At 37.0% G+C, this 15,170-nt stretch overlaps 1 protein-coding gene across 4 annotated transcripts in view; it reads left to right on the top strand.

Moving 5' to 3' along the window:
- TBC1D32 (TBC1 domain family member 32) overlaps positions 1 to 12,506 on the top strand; it is a 98,102-nt gene extending 85,596 nt beyond the window's left edge. For 3 of the 4 annotated variants that reach the window (XM_064508929.1, XM_064508928.1, XM_064508927.1), the window contains exons 32-34: positions 1,244 to 1,384; positions 3,324 to 3,512; positions 10,889 to 12,506. In XM_064508929.1, the coding sequence (XP_064364999.1) occupies positions 1,244 to 1,384; positions 3,324 to 3,512; positions 10,889 to 11,008 (450 nt within the window). In that variant the 3' untranslated portion in view covers positions 11,009 to 12,506. Of the gene's footprint in view, positions 1 to 1,243; positions 1,385 to 2,966; positions 3,084 to 3,323; positions 3,513 to 10,888 lie in introns of those variants that run through there. The other variant, XR_010388349.1, reaches the window with a different exon arrangement.
- Positions 12,507 to 15,170: the final 2,664 nt, after the last annotated feature.

Genomic DNA, 15,170 nt, shown 5'->3' with positions numbered 1-15,170 from the left:
TGTTACTGCCCAGATGCTTGAATGCTTTGTAATTTTAAGTGATTAGTGTTTTCAGTCAAGCTTGTAGTATAAACAACATCATTCCATCTTTTGTTAGATCTGATAGCATCTATTTAAAATAATAACCTTTCAGTTTATCATATTGTCTGATTGTTTTGGATTTAGCCTACCAACTATAGTCTTTACTAGAGAATTCTGGGATTATAAAAAAAAACCCAGATTAGATTCTATACCTCTTCTTCATGAAAGCCTCTATATTAATTCCAACTGGTTTATCTTTTCGCCAGAAATGACTGTATTGGATCCACTTAGAGCATGGAGTCCAGCCCTGAAATTGTTCCAACACAATGAAATTTTGCTGCACTGTGTGAACACAATTGTGCTGAACATCATCAGTGCTGAGAACTCCAGTGTCTTCTTCCTTACTAAAACTAGTCAGCATGGCAGGCAGGCTACTGCAGTTCATTCTCAATACATAAACGGTTTGTCTTTCGTAATATATCTTGAAAACATAAAGAGAAAATTGAATATTCACTTTATTTCCACAATGTAAATAAATAAATAAAATAAAAAGTCAAAACATGAATGAGCAATTATCCAGACATTAGATTGTAATGCTGCCTACCTGAGAACGAGGAAGGAAGATTCAAAGGAATGTACATTGACCTTATAGCACTAATCCAAAGATTCATTACCTAGAAACCAAACTCTGACATCCAGAGCTTTCCACACTGATAACCTCTGTTCCTTTTGCTGCACAAAATAGAATTTCACTCATTCCAGCCATGCATACCACCAAGAAATTTCCACACAGAATACAGCTTTAGATACTACAGAAGTTCCACTCTTCACCCACCAGTAAAGAGGCAAAAAATTCTTTTTTGTTTGTTTAAAATACAACAACAACAGTTTCTGTGTCCCTGCTTTGACAGCTAAAGCATATGTGCAATAAAGAATTAAATTGCTAATGGAAAGGAACAGCTGGCATATATTTTCTAACAGTTTCTAACTTCGGCTTTTTCTTAATTTAACTGTATGTTTTTCCTGATGGCAGTACCGGCTTTTTATGTATTTGCTTATTTTATTTATTCATGTTTCAATAATAACTACAGGGAATATCTTGTCTTACTAGTAAATGTGTATATATATATTTTTTTACATATCCGCTTCAGAAAGGTGTTTTAAAATAATACAGTTTTGTAGTCTGCAATCATTTTCACTGGTGGTTTTTTTTCTTAATCAGATGCACCTGCCTATTACCACAGTGGAATCTGGCATCCATCCAGTCTATTTTTGCAGCGCTCACTACATTGAGAGGTTGCTGAAAGCTGAGTTGCCACTTGTCTCTTCCGCCTTCCACATGTCTGGTTTCACTCCATCCCAGGTAACTGATGAAAGCCTATCAAAGTAACATTAGACTTAAATCCACAAAATCAAGGACATTCAGAGTTAAAATTGACACTGTTGTGCTTTTCCTATACAGCAAGCAATAAACCTCAGTCACAGTGAAATAATTTAAGAATAATGTTTTAACCTTCTTCCACACCAAACAAATTATTATTTGTTATCTGTCGTGGTTATGTGGTGGTTATGAAACTGGGAGTAAGAGATAGTATTGCATGCAGAGTGACTTAAAGCATTTGAAAACAGAAATCAGTTAACTTCATTAGAATAATGGCTGTGTACTGCAGCTGATGATCTTCCATTAAATGTTCATACAAAATCTTGATAAAAAATGCTAGATACAAAAAACTCAGATTTATAGATAAAAGTAATTAAAATATCTTATTTTCTGGAATAATTTTCTAAATTTTTCATGGAATAGAAATGAGTAATTAGAATAGGTATATAATAAAAAGTAGTTTGGGTGATATTAGAGCAATTTTTTTTTTTACTGGCTACCACAACTATTCCAATCAAGTTAAAAAACCCTGCTCCTCTATATAAAATAGATTTTACTGGAGAAGAGTATTTCACCATAATGTTAGCTTTCATTTTCCCTTTTTATTACAGTGTTTTGGAAATACAGAATACTATATATGGAGCATTGCTTGTAAAGACTAGTCATGATGAAGCATAAACAGCTTCATCACCACAGTAAGAGAGCTTATGGCTCTATTAAATTACTGTTCCAAGGCAAGAAAAATATTTTTCATCTTACGCCTTCAAAATAACATTTTGTCACGAGGTTTGCGGCTTAAAAGTGTTCTTAGTGGGGATGGATACCAGTGTGTTCCACATATTGCTTAAAAAGTCAGTTTGAGATTTAGGGTTTCAGGAGAGAAGAGTGATAAATGAGGGGTTTCATCTCAGCATAGGAATAATGAGGCATTTATAAGGTCCTGGTTTGGGGTGGGAAAACACAAGGGGACAGCCATTCCCTTCCTTGAGTATTCTTGTGTAAGTCAGCCTGTGTGCTCTTAAGTTTGCACTTGCTACATAGTGAACTACGTAGCATTCTAAACTGCTAAGAAGGTTTTATTATTGAATGTGTTACTGAAATGCCACTAGTGGGAGCCACTGTGATAAGCACATACCTTTGTCTATGTGATTTTCCAGTTTTATTGGGAGGGGAACAAACAAGCCCCGAACTGTGAAAACAACTCTGACGTCTTTAAGTGCTTGTGTACACGAATAAATAAATAACTGAATGCAGATTTCATTGGAGAGTATGGCTGCTGTCATCTATTTAGAATCTCCGTATTTTCTGCAACTGCATATTTTTAAACACTTTAAGGATTGATTAGCAGATTTGTGTCTACAACTAAAGAAAATGTTCTGTACACTTCCTCATACATTGTGAGTTAGAACTGGAAAAAGGAATTGCTAAATGTGTTCCATCCCCATTTCATTAAATGCAAAAGTGCCTTATGGAAGGGCGCAGCATTCATTTATAAGGCAAATAACTTTTAATGTAAAGGAGAGTCTACATTAAACACACCTTCATCACCCTCATTACCCTCTAGGCCACATGAAAAAAAAAAAGTCCTGAGAAAACTCAACATACAAAGAATGACAGCTTTCTCCTTCACTGGACTTTGAGTTTTATGTTTCAGCTTCAAGAGTTGCCAGAATATATTCAGGTAAGTCAGATGCAGGCTGTTCTATTTAGCAGAACTCATTGGTGTTCTGTTCAGAGCCTGTAATTATTAAAATGGTGATTTTTTTTGTATTCTGTTGTAGTTTTATCCCTTTTATTTTCGTAAGTAGCGGCCATGTTATAGGAAAAGGGGCTGTAGTATAAAATGTTAAGCAATAATGTGATTAAATTATGACTGAAGATCTACAGCAATTTAAATGTATACAATTTCATTCTCATCTAGATCTGTTTACAATGGATAACTCAGTGTTTCTGGAACTACATGGACTGGAGTGAGATCTGTCATTACATTGCCACATGTATTTTCCTTGGTCCTGATTATCAGATATACATGTGTATAGCTGTTTTCAGACACCTACAGCAAGACATTCTGAAGCACACTGAAGCCCAGGATCTTCAGGTTTTTCTCAAAGTAAGGGTTTCTTTTTTAATCTTTCGACTGCTGAAGGGAAGCAAAACTCTCTAAACTGGAAATAAATATATTAATCTGAAATGCAGATTAAATTTCACTTATTGATTTTAAGTGAGTGAGATGATCATACTTCAATTTTATTTACTTCCTGGCAGGAAAAGGTAGTATAGTATTTTGCAGAGAATAGTATTCCTACATATTGTCCTGATCAGCGCCCTTTGTAATCAATGTAAATAGTCACATTAAGTCCCCAGGGAGATTGATTCAATTCCCCCTGTGTGGTCCCCATCGTATTAAATTAGGTATTCTCCAGAGAGATGGGTTTACGCAGTGGTCGCCTACAGAAGCTTGAAGAGATGAAGCACAAAGTTCAGTGAGCTGTGTTATTTTGACCAGCTGCCAAATGCTATACTCCTAGCCTCTCTTAGCTAATAGGCAACTGCATTCTGTGAGTACATTAAAACTGTGACAGACCAATTGAAAAGAAGGTGAACTCTCAACTTGGAATCTGATTCAAGTTGATAAAATGTAGATTCATATATGTTGTTTTTCTCTCTATTGTGCTGGATATATAAAAGCAAGTTGGGATGAGACAGACGCACAATTCTTTGATGTTCAGGTTCTTGACACACTGTATTTGATCCCACACACCTTTATATCAAAATTAAGTCAAAAATTACAGCTGTTCACAGCAAAATCAGTGATTTTCGATCTCTAATTTAATTACGGGGCATTAAGGGATCAGTTATTTTGGATATCACTGCATCCACTTTGGATCCACTGCATCATAGTAGACTTGAGATTGAATAAATTTGTGAAATTTGTGGCAGCCCTGCATTTGAAAGATGTTGGTACAATTCTTCTGACTCGGTAATACTCAGCTTCCAGGTTATTACAACCTCCAGACTGTGTGTGTGTCTGATTTTGCTTATTTTATTTCTGTGATACTTTATGGGATTACTGTGGGTAGGTATGTTTGTGCAACAGGTGACTTATATATAACGGATGTGGTAAATGAAATTTCAGTACTGACTTTTTAATTTTCCTGCAGCTTAGCTGTGGGCAGGAAAAAAATGTGATTGTTGTGGCTTGTTTGTTTTTTTCTTCTTTGTTTGTCATTGCATTTCCCATACCTGAATGGGCAGAACTGATCAATGTCGTGAGTAAACATGGCTTAATAACAGTATTATCTTGCTGTATTTTTCTTTCTAATTCATAAATAATATTGATTGATTGAATCAAGCTCAGCTGAGTTGCATTTATGAAAGTGGTTGTAAAAAGAGCAAAAAGATGAATATACCAGTGTGAGCTCCATTCTATTTTTTGAACACCAGCTATAGATTCACTAGAGGAACTGCAGAATATAATATATGAAATTGCTTATCTCCTGGCTGGTGCAAACCTCCATGCTGGTTCTGAACAGATAAGTAATGCCTCAGAGAAAGAGGGGGTGGGTCACCACCTCCAAGAACAAAGTTATGGCTTATGCTATTGGTTCATCCAGTAATTCATAATGTTAATGTCTTCACCAGTATAATTACTGTGGTTTGAATTTTTGCTTTTATTGGCCATCATCCTAGTAACTGATAAAAGTCAGGTATTGAGGCTCATATAGCAGCATTTCAATTGGTTGGAAGTTATTGTTAATCACCACAAAAAACTCCATTGACTACAAAAAGCACATTTTGACTGATAGCTGAGAGTATGTGTGTTTGGGAGGGGGGGGATGTTTTATATTTACTGTTTCAAAAAAATTAAAGTCCCTGAATAACATGCTCTGCTTCCTTATGAGCACTGGTATGCCAGTATCTGTGAGCAAGACACTGGGCTAACCATCAACAGGTGCACAGTTCCAAGCTCTTAATAGCAGTAAGTTTCATTGAAGTCCATAGTTACTGGAGAAAGGGTGTGATGCACTCCATTATCCAGTGCAGTATGGCAATAATGATTCATACTTTAAAAAAAAAAAAAAAATTCATACAATAAGCTATCAGAAGTTCTGCTTTGTTTGGGCTTTGAGCATGGTTGCCTGGAAGAAGCTATGTGATAATTTAAACATACCTACATAAGCAACAGATGATTATTTTTGACAGAGCTTGCTTTGTGGAAGGATCTTTGCACTGTTCTGGAGTAGCTCCAAGTCCCATGCTCCTGCTGGTCCTGCCACTGACTTACACAGGGCACATACAATATAAACATATCATGAATTGACCTATGCTCCCCAATATGTCAGCATAGGTGAGAGGATATATCAGCTCTTTCGTCCACCTCCTGTCTTGTGGTGATGAAGTGGTTGGGGATGACTTGTGCTTTCATCAAACTATGAAACCCTTTTGGTAAAATTTTACATTTACCCTTTGATTGTTGTATGTGTAAAAGTCTCATAGTCTCATTTTTTTAATACAATGGTGAATTAAAATAGAGGAGAAAATTAGGTCAGAAGCATAAGAGTGACCAAATACAGTAAATATTTACTACATACTATTGAGAAGTTGAAGATCTAAGTAATTTGTTTCTCTTTGATACAACTCTAGAATGACAAAAGCAGTATACAGTGAGGAACCTTCATTGACAAATAACACCACAGTGTGAAGTGTGCCTATTTTGTTCATTATTTTTCAGACTAACATTCTGACATGATACAAAAATGTTTCCAAAAAAAGATACATATTTTTCTCTTTGGAGCCATCAAAACACCTATCGCTATGTATAATTAGAATTTATTTTTTGGAAGTGAGGTTAAGCCATTCATTCCCAATTTTGCTCTGTTGACCTGTCACCTTTGTCCTTAAACTATTATGTTTTACTGGATACCTACTAATGCTGTTGTGCAAGAAAATTCGTACTCCGGAAATCCAGTTTCAGTTAACACTTCAATAGGAGTATTTTAATAAATGTTTTGAGTGAAATCGATAGCTAGACGTGAAGAAAGTAGAAGCTAAGACAGAGTATGTCATATATCACGTGGGAACTAGCAAAGGCAATATTATGAATTGCAATATCAAGCATGCTTATAGAGTAATAACTGCATATCCAAGATTCAGATATACTGAACATATCTCACACACATATACTTCTTCAGTTATGGTGGAACTGTGATCAGTGTTCCTAGAATGTCCACAATTATAAAATATTTTCACTGAATTTCAGGCTGTTTATACATTTTAATATTTTTTTTACATCTAAGGATTGTGCAGTTAATATCTATTTATAGCTTCTAATTAAATGGGGGGATTGTGTTTCTATAGCATTCAAGACATTTCTTTCTCTCACAAGATACTTCATATTCTTTGGTGTTTTATAAATTATGTTCAATTATTGGTTTCTTTTTGCGGATACTTTTTAGCTATACATGCAGTTGTGAATAGATAAAAAAATATTTGAATCTTCCTTCCCAAGATATTTTGGTTTTTTTCCTCCAGTCTTTTTTTTTCTTCCAGTCAAAATTCCTTTGAAAACATATGCCTGCATGTTAGTCTGTCCTAACATCATCTTCTGACTAGTTTGCGTCAGACTTTTTTATCCTTATATGTGAATAATATATCAGCTCAGCCATTTTCCTTGAAAATGTTTGCTACACAGTCTAATGAGAACATCTTTTTGTTTGACGTGGTTTCTCAGGGAGAAACATTTACACCAGTTCATCACTCAGCAGATGCAGCTGCTTATCTAAAACAAAGGTCACCCTCTGGTCCCCTTTGTGCTGAGATAAAGTCAGTTCTCTGTGCAACAGCTGTGGTTAATGAGTCACATCCTGTGTTATTCCTGAGCTTCATGGGTACCTCACCCTTGCCCATCTCCTGTGAGCCTTTGTCCATTGTAGGGGCTTATTGGTTGGTCGCAAAGACGGACTTTATAGAAGACAGAATTTGTATGTTGTCACCTATAGCGTAAACAGGCCAAAGATTTGGAATGATACCGTTTGTCGCGGCCCGAAAGGAGTCATTCAGGACGACTTCCCTCCCATTGGGACCAACGACCAAGTTCGTGATGCCCTTGGACTGAATTAAGGTGAAACGACACCAGCCAACCAGTTTTAAGATTTATTAACACAAAGATAAGGCATGTGGTCAAATAGGATCAACTAAGTAGACAAGTCCCGTGTCACACATTTCAAACAGATCTTACCAACATTCAACAAAAGAGAGGGAAAAAGGGGGGGGGGGGAGAGAGAGAAAGAGGGAAAAAAGATATCACCACCTGTGGATCCAGCGGCGTCCTGTTGGTCCTCTTCCTTTGGGAGTCTCGGTGGTGGTGGGGGCTCCCGTCTGGTGGTAGGTGGGTCCTCTTCACCCTGGGTGTAAGTTTTGGCTATGCACGTGCAGTAATTACAGCTCGAGCAGGGTCCGACCCTAGGTTCCTACTGAAAAGCTCGGAGCCAAATCAAGGCAAATTAAATAAATAATTTGTAATGACACGTGTGCAGTGATTACAGCTCGAGTTGGGTGCCTCCGAAGAGGGACCCTGAACAAAGAGATCCCCAGGCAATTATAGCTTTTTTCAAATTAAGTTTCCCACCCCCACGTGGTAGTTCAGACCAATAGTAATTTTTTGGGTCTGAGGTCTCTTGCTCCTTATTGGATCTCATTGTTGTTCCTAGGCAGGCTGTTTCTTTTCTCCCTTATCTTTTCTGTTGCAGCTTCTGCCAACAGGTGTATCTTTCTTCCTCGGGTCCTGCCATCATCTCTCAAGGTCTTGACAAAGAGGTAGTAACTCCAGCAATTAGCACTGTTTCAGCAGTGCACAGGAATGCAAATTGCTGGTAACTCCCTTATCATTCCCGCCTGCGCCAGCTCTGGGGCCCTTTCTCACTGAACTAGGGAGTGCAGCCTAAGGCTTCAGCAAATTTAGCTACTCATGCTAAGCAAGTTTTATAGAAGTTGTGCTAAAAACGGACAATAACTTACAGTCCAGATCCCAAAGTCTCTGCCCAATTGTGGTCTCGTTCAGTGCAGTCTCGGGGGGGGGGGGGGGGGGGGGGTCGCAGCAGCCCAGTCCTGTTTCCGCCAGGGACAGATGGCTTGTTTGGGGTTGTGGCCTGCCTGCACCCCATGCACCAAGAAATGTTTAAGGCAAAAAATTCATTCATCTGTCCGCCACACCGTTAAATAAATAATGATGTACTATACATTAGTGTACTACTGGAGTATTTGCAATTCACTAAGTGACAGCCATAGATGGAAGAGTTAGTTAATGACTCACTTAAACATTACCTTTGCTGTTCATAGCTCTTAATTCATCTAAAGAAGAAAAATATGATTCATTTTATTCATTGCTTTATCTATATTATGGGTTTCATGTGTGTTTATTTAGGTTTAAGGCCTGCAATACCATTGGTCAGCTACTATTTTGTTGAAATACACAAATTCAGGGTTGAGTTTTAGGCTGTAATTTCTCAGCACAGTGTTTGCAAATGCTGATTACTGTAGTGAAGCAATTCTGTCCAACGTGGAAGTCTAAACTGCTGAAAACAAAATCAATATTAAAAAAAGTAACCTTGAATATTCATTTTTATAATTTTTCTTGAACTTCGTACTAGCAGTGGTCACTTGCTGTATGAGCAAGTAAGTCCTGCACATGAGAAAAAAAAGAAACTGGAGACAACTTTGCTGTCAATTCAGATGATATTACGCCTAACACTTAAAATGGGTAAAACAGTCACCCTTCCAGCCTGTCTTCCTAGAGACAAAAAATAGAAGACAAACTGTGAGCGAGATCTTGTATTACTCTATACTTTGCCTTTCCTATGTGTCAAGAGGATGTGGAAGTAATGAGTTGTCAATTATTAGTTTTTTCTCCGTCAGGATCTTTCTGTGAGCCAGGATGCAATAGCATCAGTTATGATTCCCTTTAAGATATCTTGATGTTTCAACATTAAATGAATGCTACATTACTGCTGGGTCTTTTACTAATCCTTCTGTGGAAGGATGAAGCTTTAGCGTTTCCGCATAGGAACCAAAAATACTGTAACCTGCTGCCTAAATAAACCCAACGTGACTGTCTTGACTTCTTTGGTTTACTGTTGCTGGTCTGGATAAAATAGACTATTTGTAATCGCAAACATTAGGTCAGTATATCAGTCTCCTCCCGGAATAATTTAGCTACTCTTCATTTTGCTTTCTGTGGGTATGGGCCATATTATTACCAACTAAATTGCTGACCAGTAATATAATACATGCACACATTTAATCAATATAGGAATTGACTGCTTAAAAAAAATACACACACACATACATATATATATATACACACACACACACACACACACACACACACACACACACACACACACACACACACACACACACGTACACACACATACTACAATCCGCTGAGTCAGTTTTCTTCTCCAGTGCAGTCATTCCTCTCTTAGTGCACACAGAGCAACTTAGAAGGTAAAATCATGCCCTTGCTTTCACTTGTGGGTAAAGCAGGAAAAATATAATGTTCATGTTCACAAACTGAGGTACAGGTTTCTAAGAGGAGGCAGATGTTCTTAAGAGAATGCTACTTAGCAGAGAGGCGCAGTTCAAACAGCAGCACACATAACATGCTGACAAATAGTTTCTCACACCTAGGGCCTTTTTGCAGCACATGCTGCCAGCAGTGGTAATGCTGCTGAGTGGATAGTGGACACACGCGCATAGTCCCTATTCAGAACAGCAACTAAATGCACCACAGTGTGAGCGCTAGGCTCTTTTCAGGATCCTGCTTGCTGCTGTGCATCCACCAGAATCCCTTCCTCCCTCCCTCTAGTATATCAGCCACAAGAAAGAAATCATCCTACCCCTCTTGTCCCCTGGGCCACCTTCTTTTACTCAAGGTTTTAGAGTTAGCAAGAATTACTCTTTTGTGATAATGCAGAAGTGTTTTATTCTGTTTGTCTTTAAGCACTTTGTAAAAACTGTAAAAACAGATTTTAAAAATAAATATCTACTGTTGCTGTCCTGGTTTTATTGGGAACCTAACTGGATATAAAAGCCACATTAACAAACTTTAATAGGCCCTGTACCAGTATTAAAAAAAAAAAAAAACCACACCTTTAAAAGAATATTTTAGTATCTGACTTTGCCTTTTTAAAGCTTACTTTGCTTTCCTTAAAAAAAATATTCATCTGGCATGTTGTCCAAAAGGATATGAACAAGCTCCATCTGAAAAAGCTATTTGTTATCAACGGTGTAATTAGGAAGAACTGTCTAGAAGTAGGTATACCAATTTTTTATTTCCAAATGAAATGTAATAAAATGTGTGTATTTTAAGCAATCAGGTAGTGACAAGCAGAACAAAATGAACCATTGTCAGCAGCCTGGAATTCATTAAATTTGAATCATGTATCTTTTTCCTAGCTAATAAATGTTTTGTGTGTATTTGTGCAGGAAGAAGCCATCCATGGATTTCGAGTGAGTGATTATTTAGCATATATGGAAAGTTTGGAGCCAATCTACAGGCCAGTGCTGCTGAAAGACATGAGGAATATCAGAGTGCAGAATGCATAGATAAAGCAAACAAGCATGTTATTTTCCAGTTTTGGTTACCTTCTTTAAAAGGATGCTGATTGTCTGATACATCAATCTCCATAAAAATAAGTCAGGCTGTGTACATGTACATACTGTAAAATAAATGAAGTTTTTTAGAATATAGTTCCTGCAAAAGGACTTAATCTAAATTGGATGACCTGAAATAGCATATTTTCCCAGATAGACTATGTGCATAGTCTTGTTTTTGTTTGGCAGAAGATAGCTTCAGAACGTGCCTGTAGATTGCTGAAGTGTGTTGTTTATAATGCCTGGGACCTGTTTCTAAAGCACTGCATTATTTTCATCTCTTTGAAACATGAAGGAAGGCAGTGGTCCACAAAGACCTGACAAAGTGATTTTTCTTACAAGCAACTCCAAATTTGTGTATGAGAAGTGAACAACTGCAAAACAAATACCCTGTATGCAGTTGTTCTGACTTTGTGGATAAAGTTGAGAAAATGAGGTGACCAGATACATGCAATGAAAATGCCCTTTTTCTCCTAATAAATCATTTTGTCATAAACAGCTGTTTGTAACATACACTTTCAATATGTGGAAGTGAAAGACAAGGCCCTGCACAACCTGGTCTAACTGGACCTGCTTTGAGCAGGAGGTTAGACTAGAGGACCTCTGGAGGTCCCTTCCATCCTACGCTGTTCTATGATTGTAAAATAGCGAAAGCTATTAGTGTTCATGCTTTTTACTTACCCATGCTTGATTAAAGTTAGGATAGTTACCAACTATCTAGTAAGGTATCTACCAACTAGTAGGTAACTAGTTACCTACTCAGAGGAGGTTATATTCATAGTTTGCCTGAGCTTCATCTCCTGTTTTTTCTTCTGTGTTCTGCACTAGCACATTTGAAAGATTAAGGGGGTGGGGGCGGGGGGAAGAGTTTGTCCTAACATTCTGAAACAACACCAGGCTCTAAACAAAATCTTACTTTCACTGTATGTGTTTATATGGGATGCATCCTGGATAGCAGGTTTTGGCTTTCTCTCATCAAGGTACTTGCAAAAAAATTCTGTACTTTCAAACTGATCTAGTAGCACTCATGTTGCCTGGTCAGACACTATGCAAGTATGTGCACATTCATTTTCATATAGAGAAGATAAGTAAAAAATGATACTTAAGTTACATGAACAGATGAAGAAAAATACTACTTCCAAATATTAGTACAATTTTTATATCATTTAAATTTAGAAAGTAATTTGAATTTACTTTGCACTTGCAGTTATTTGTGTCTTGTTTCTGTTCTTTCTCAGACAGCTGTTAGTTTTCCGATTTGAGATCATGTTATTTTTTCCTCTTTAAACTTACTGCTAGCACTGAAAATTTTTCCTTCCTTACAGAGAAGACTGAAGACATTTGGGATTTTGGCCTTAACCATTTCTTTGTACACTGTAATTTTTAATATTTGCAGTTTTGTTCTTTTTCATTAAAAGATATCTCTAAAACAACTAGAAGTCAGTAATAATTTTGTACTTGAGTCACTTGTTTCTAAGCTAAAGAATTATGAATGAGCAAATGCATTCTGCAACTGTTTAGAATATCCTCCTGCCCCAAAATATTAGATCTTTAAATTAATAAACACAAAACTTCCTTGTTCTTGACAGCCTTTGGGAGGTGGAAAAAAAAAATCTGTTGCTAAGACTTCGATCTCCACCTCTCATGGTCACATTTGTTCTTTTTGTTTTATATCTCAGAAAAAAGTGATCCTTTTTAAAGATTCTGTTTTCATTCATAGCAGACAGGGAAACTGATAAGCTTTATCTATGCTTGCTTTTCCTCATCAATGAAATGCAAGAATTAAGGCTGATAGATGTATTCTAACACCACTGCTGTGTAGGTAAAACTTCCACACCAAAATTTCACTAAAGTAATAAAAATGTTTCACTAAAATAAATATTAAGAAATTAATAATAAATGTGTGTATCAATTTATAGTTGTTTTCCTGAAACGAGTTTCAAAGCACCAGGCTTGATTTTAAGTCAGTAATACTCAATTTGATGACAACATGTTCCTATAATAAATACTACAGTTGGCCTGATAGGAATTAATAGGATTGCATTTGATTGAAATTGTGGCCTATACAATGATAGCTATTAGGAAGCAGGAGGGCTTTCTTCAGCATTTGCAAGTAATCAAATGACGTAGGTGGACAACAACAACATCCCATCTTTTGACCTTTGAACATTTTTCATACAATCTGTCAGATCTGCATGAAAATTTTAAAAAGAAAATATCAAGTAGAAATCTAACCTTTACAGCGACTGGATGAGTTTAGATGAAAGGTAGACATTTAAGATAATAGTTTATTAACTGCAGAAGTTCATAATCACATTTAAATTAAAGTAGAACAGTAGTTTATATTTCTTCTCCAAATTTGTTACAATAATGCCTTGAAAGGGGTTGGGGGCAGGGGGGAACGGGACAGTGTGGTCTGTTTGGGGTATACCTCTGATAATGGATTTCTTCTCCAGTAGAGAGAAAATTTGTATAAGAGCAAGTTTTCTTTGCAAGTACTTAAGCCCAGAGGTCTTTTATCTTAGCATTCACTGTGGACATTCTTTCATATCCCCCTTCTCTTCATACTGCCTCCACCAGAGCAAAAGTGGGTAAAGCAATTCCTACCCATCATGAACCAAGCTGAAGCTTCCTCTCCCCTTCTCCTCCCCTTAGTACTTGTAGATTGCATAATTTCTTCACTTTCTTTTGCCTTTTTTTAATCTGCTCTTTTCTACTGTATTTTGTTGGCCTCTTTTCTATTCAGGGTTTTTCATCTGTTCTTCCAGGTATTCTCTCAGTAGACAAGATAATTTCTATTTATTACAACCTCCATTCCACAATATTTTTTCTTTTATATTAAAAGTGGCATTATGGTGATATGGACTTTCACCTGCTTTTTGCACACTACCTCACCAGTAGAATTTTCTGGTTTCGAGCTCCACCTTACGCATGACCCATATTCCCTGGCTGAGCTTGTTCCTACACATGGATCAGGCTACAGGAAAAATGTTTAGACTCTCTTCATGTCTGTTGGATTAGCTCAGTCTACAAGGCTAGGACATTGGCTTAGAAACTCTTAGGAGCATCGCAAAGCAGAACTGTCCATCCATGATTAAGACACTCATCTGTTCTGTGTCTCTAATTTCCAATTTGCAGCATCCAAGAGTAACAAGGGGGAGCTGGGGTGTGTGTACACTTACAGGTAACTTTAAAATTACACGTTTCTAATCTATCCTGCAGCATTTTTAACAATCTGTTATATTGTTGTACCCTTTTACTGAGGATTTTATTGTTTAAATTTTATCTAGCACAGTTGTCCAAAACAGAAATACAAATACATATTTTGAACCAGACATCATGGACCGCACTAGGTGCAGAACTGGCATGTATTGCATGCTGGTGCTCACAGCCTTTCCCGTAGAGTAACAGTAATGATGTTGCTGAAAATACTCATTTATCCATACAGGTAGCTTTGACTGGTCATCTCTGACTTTGGGCTGAAGGCTGGGTTTTTCTTTTGTAATTATTTCACAGATTTGATCTTCTGACAATTCCCTCTGCTTTAGGCATTATGCTCTATAAATACCAGCATTGTATTTTACTACTCAACATTTCTCTAAGGTTTTCGTGCAGTGCCACTTCTAACCTTGTCATTTTCTTCTTTCTGGGGTTGTTCAAAGGTAATATCCGATACAGGGGATCATCCTCCTCATGCTGGTGGCAAATAAGAAGCAGCAGGTACAAAGGTTGCTCTATGAGGAAATTTCTGGTATAATGGCTTCTGAAGTATCTAAATCTCACACTGAAATACCAAGGGAGACAAAGGAAGAAAGAGGTGAGAACTGTCATAATAAAGCTAGCTGTTGGTAAACCAAGTGTTGTTCAAGAGTCAAGAGTTCAAGAGTTGTAGTAGATGTAGAATTGGTTTTAAATGCTATACTCACTTCAGAATGTTTAAAAATTATTTTGAAAGGAATTCCTTTGCTATAATCATGTCTAAAGCTCTTACAACAGACTTAGCCAATAAATCTAGTGGAAAGAGTAGTTAGATTTCCTGGACTTCAACTGGAAAATGTTATCCAGTTGATCTATTAACAATTTTATATCAGGTGATAGAGCAGGATAAAAAGGC

The sequence above is a fragment of the Dromaius novaehollandiae genome, chromosome 3, assembly GCF_036370855.1.
Source record: "Dromaius novaehollandiae isolate bDroNov1 chromosome 3, bDroNov1.hap1, whole genome shotgun sequence".
Lineage (NCBI taxonomy): Eukaryota > Metazoa > Chordata > Aves > Casuariiformes > Dromaiidae > Dromaius > Dromaius novaehollandiae.
The sequence above is the reverse complement of the archived record's forward strand: the minus strand, read 5'-3'. Positions and strand labels throughout refer to the sequence as shown.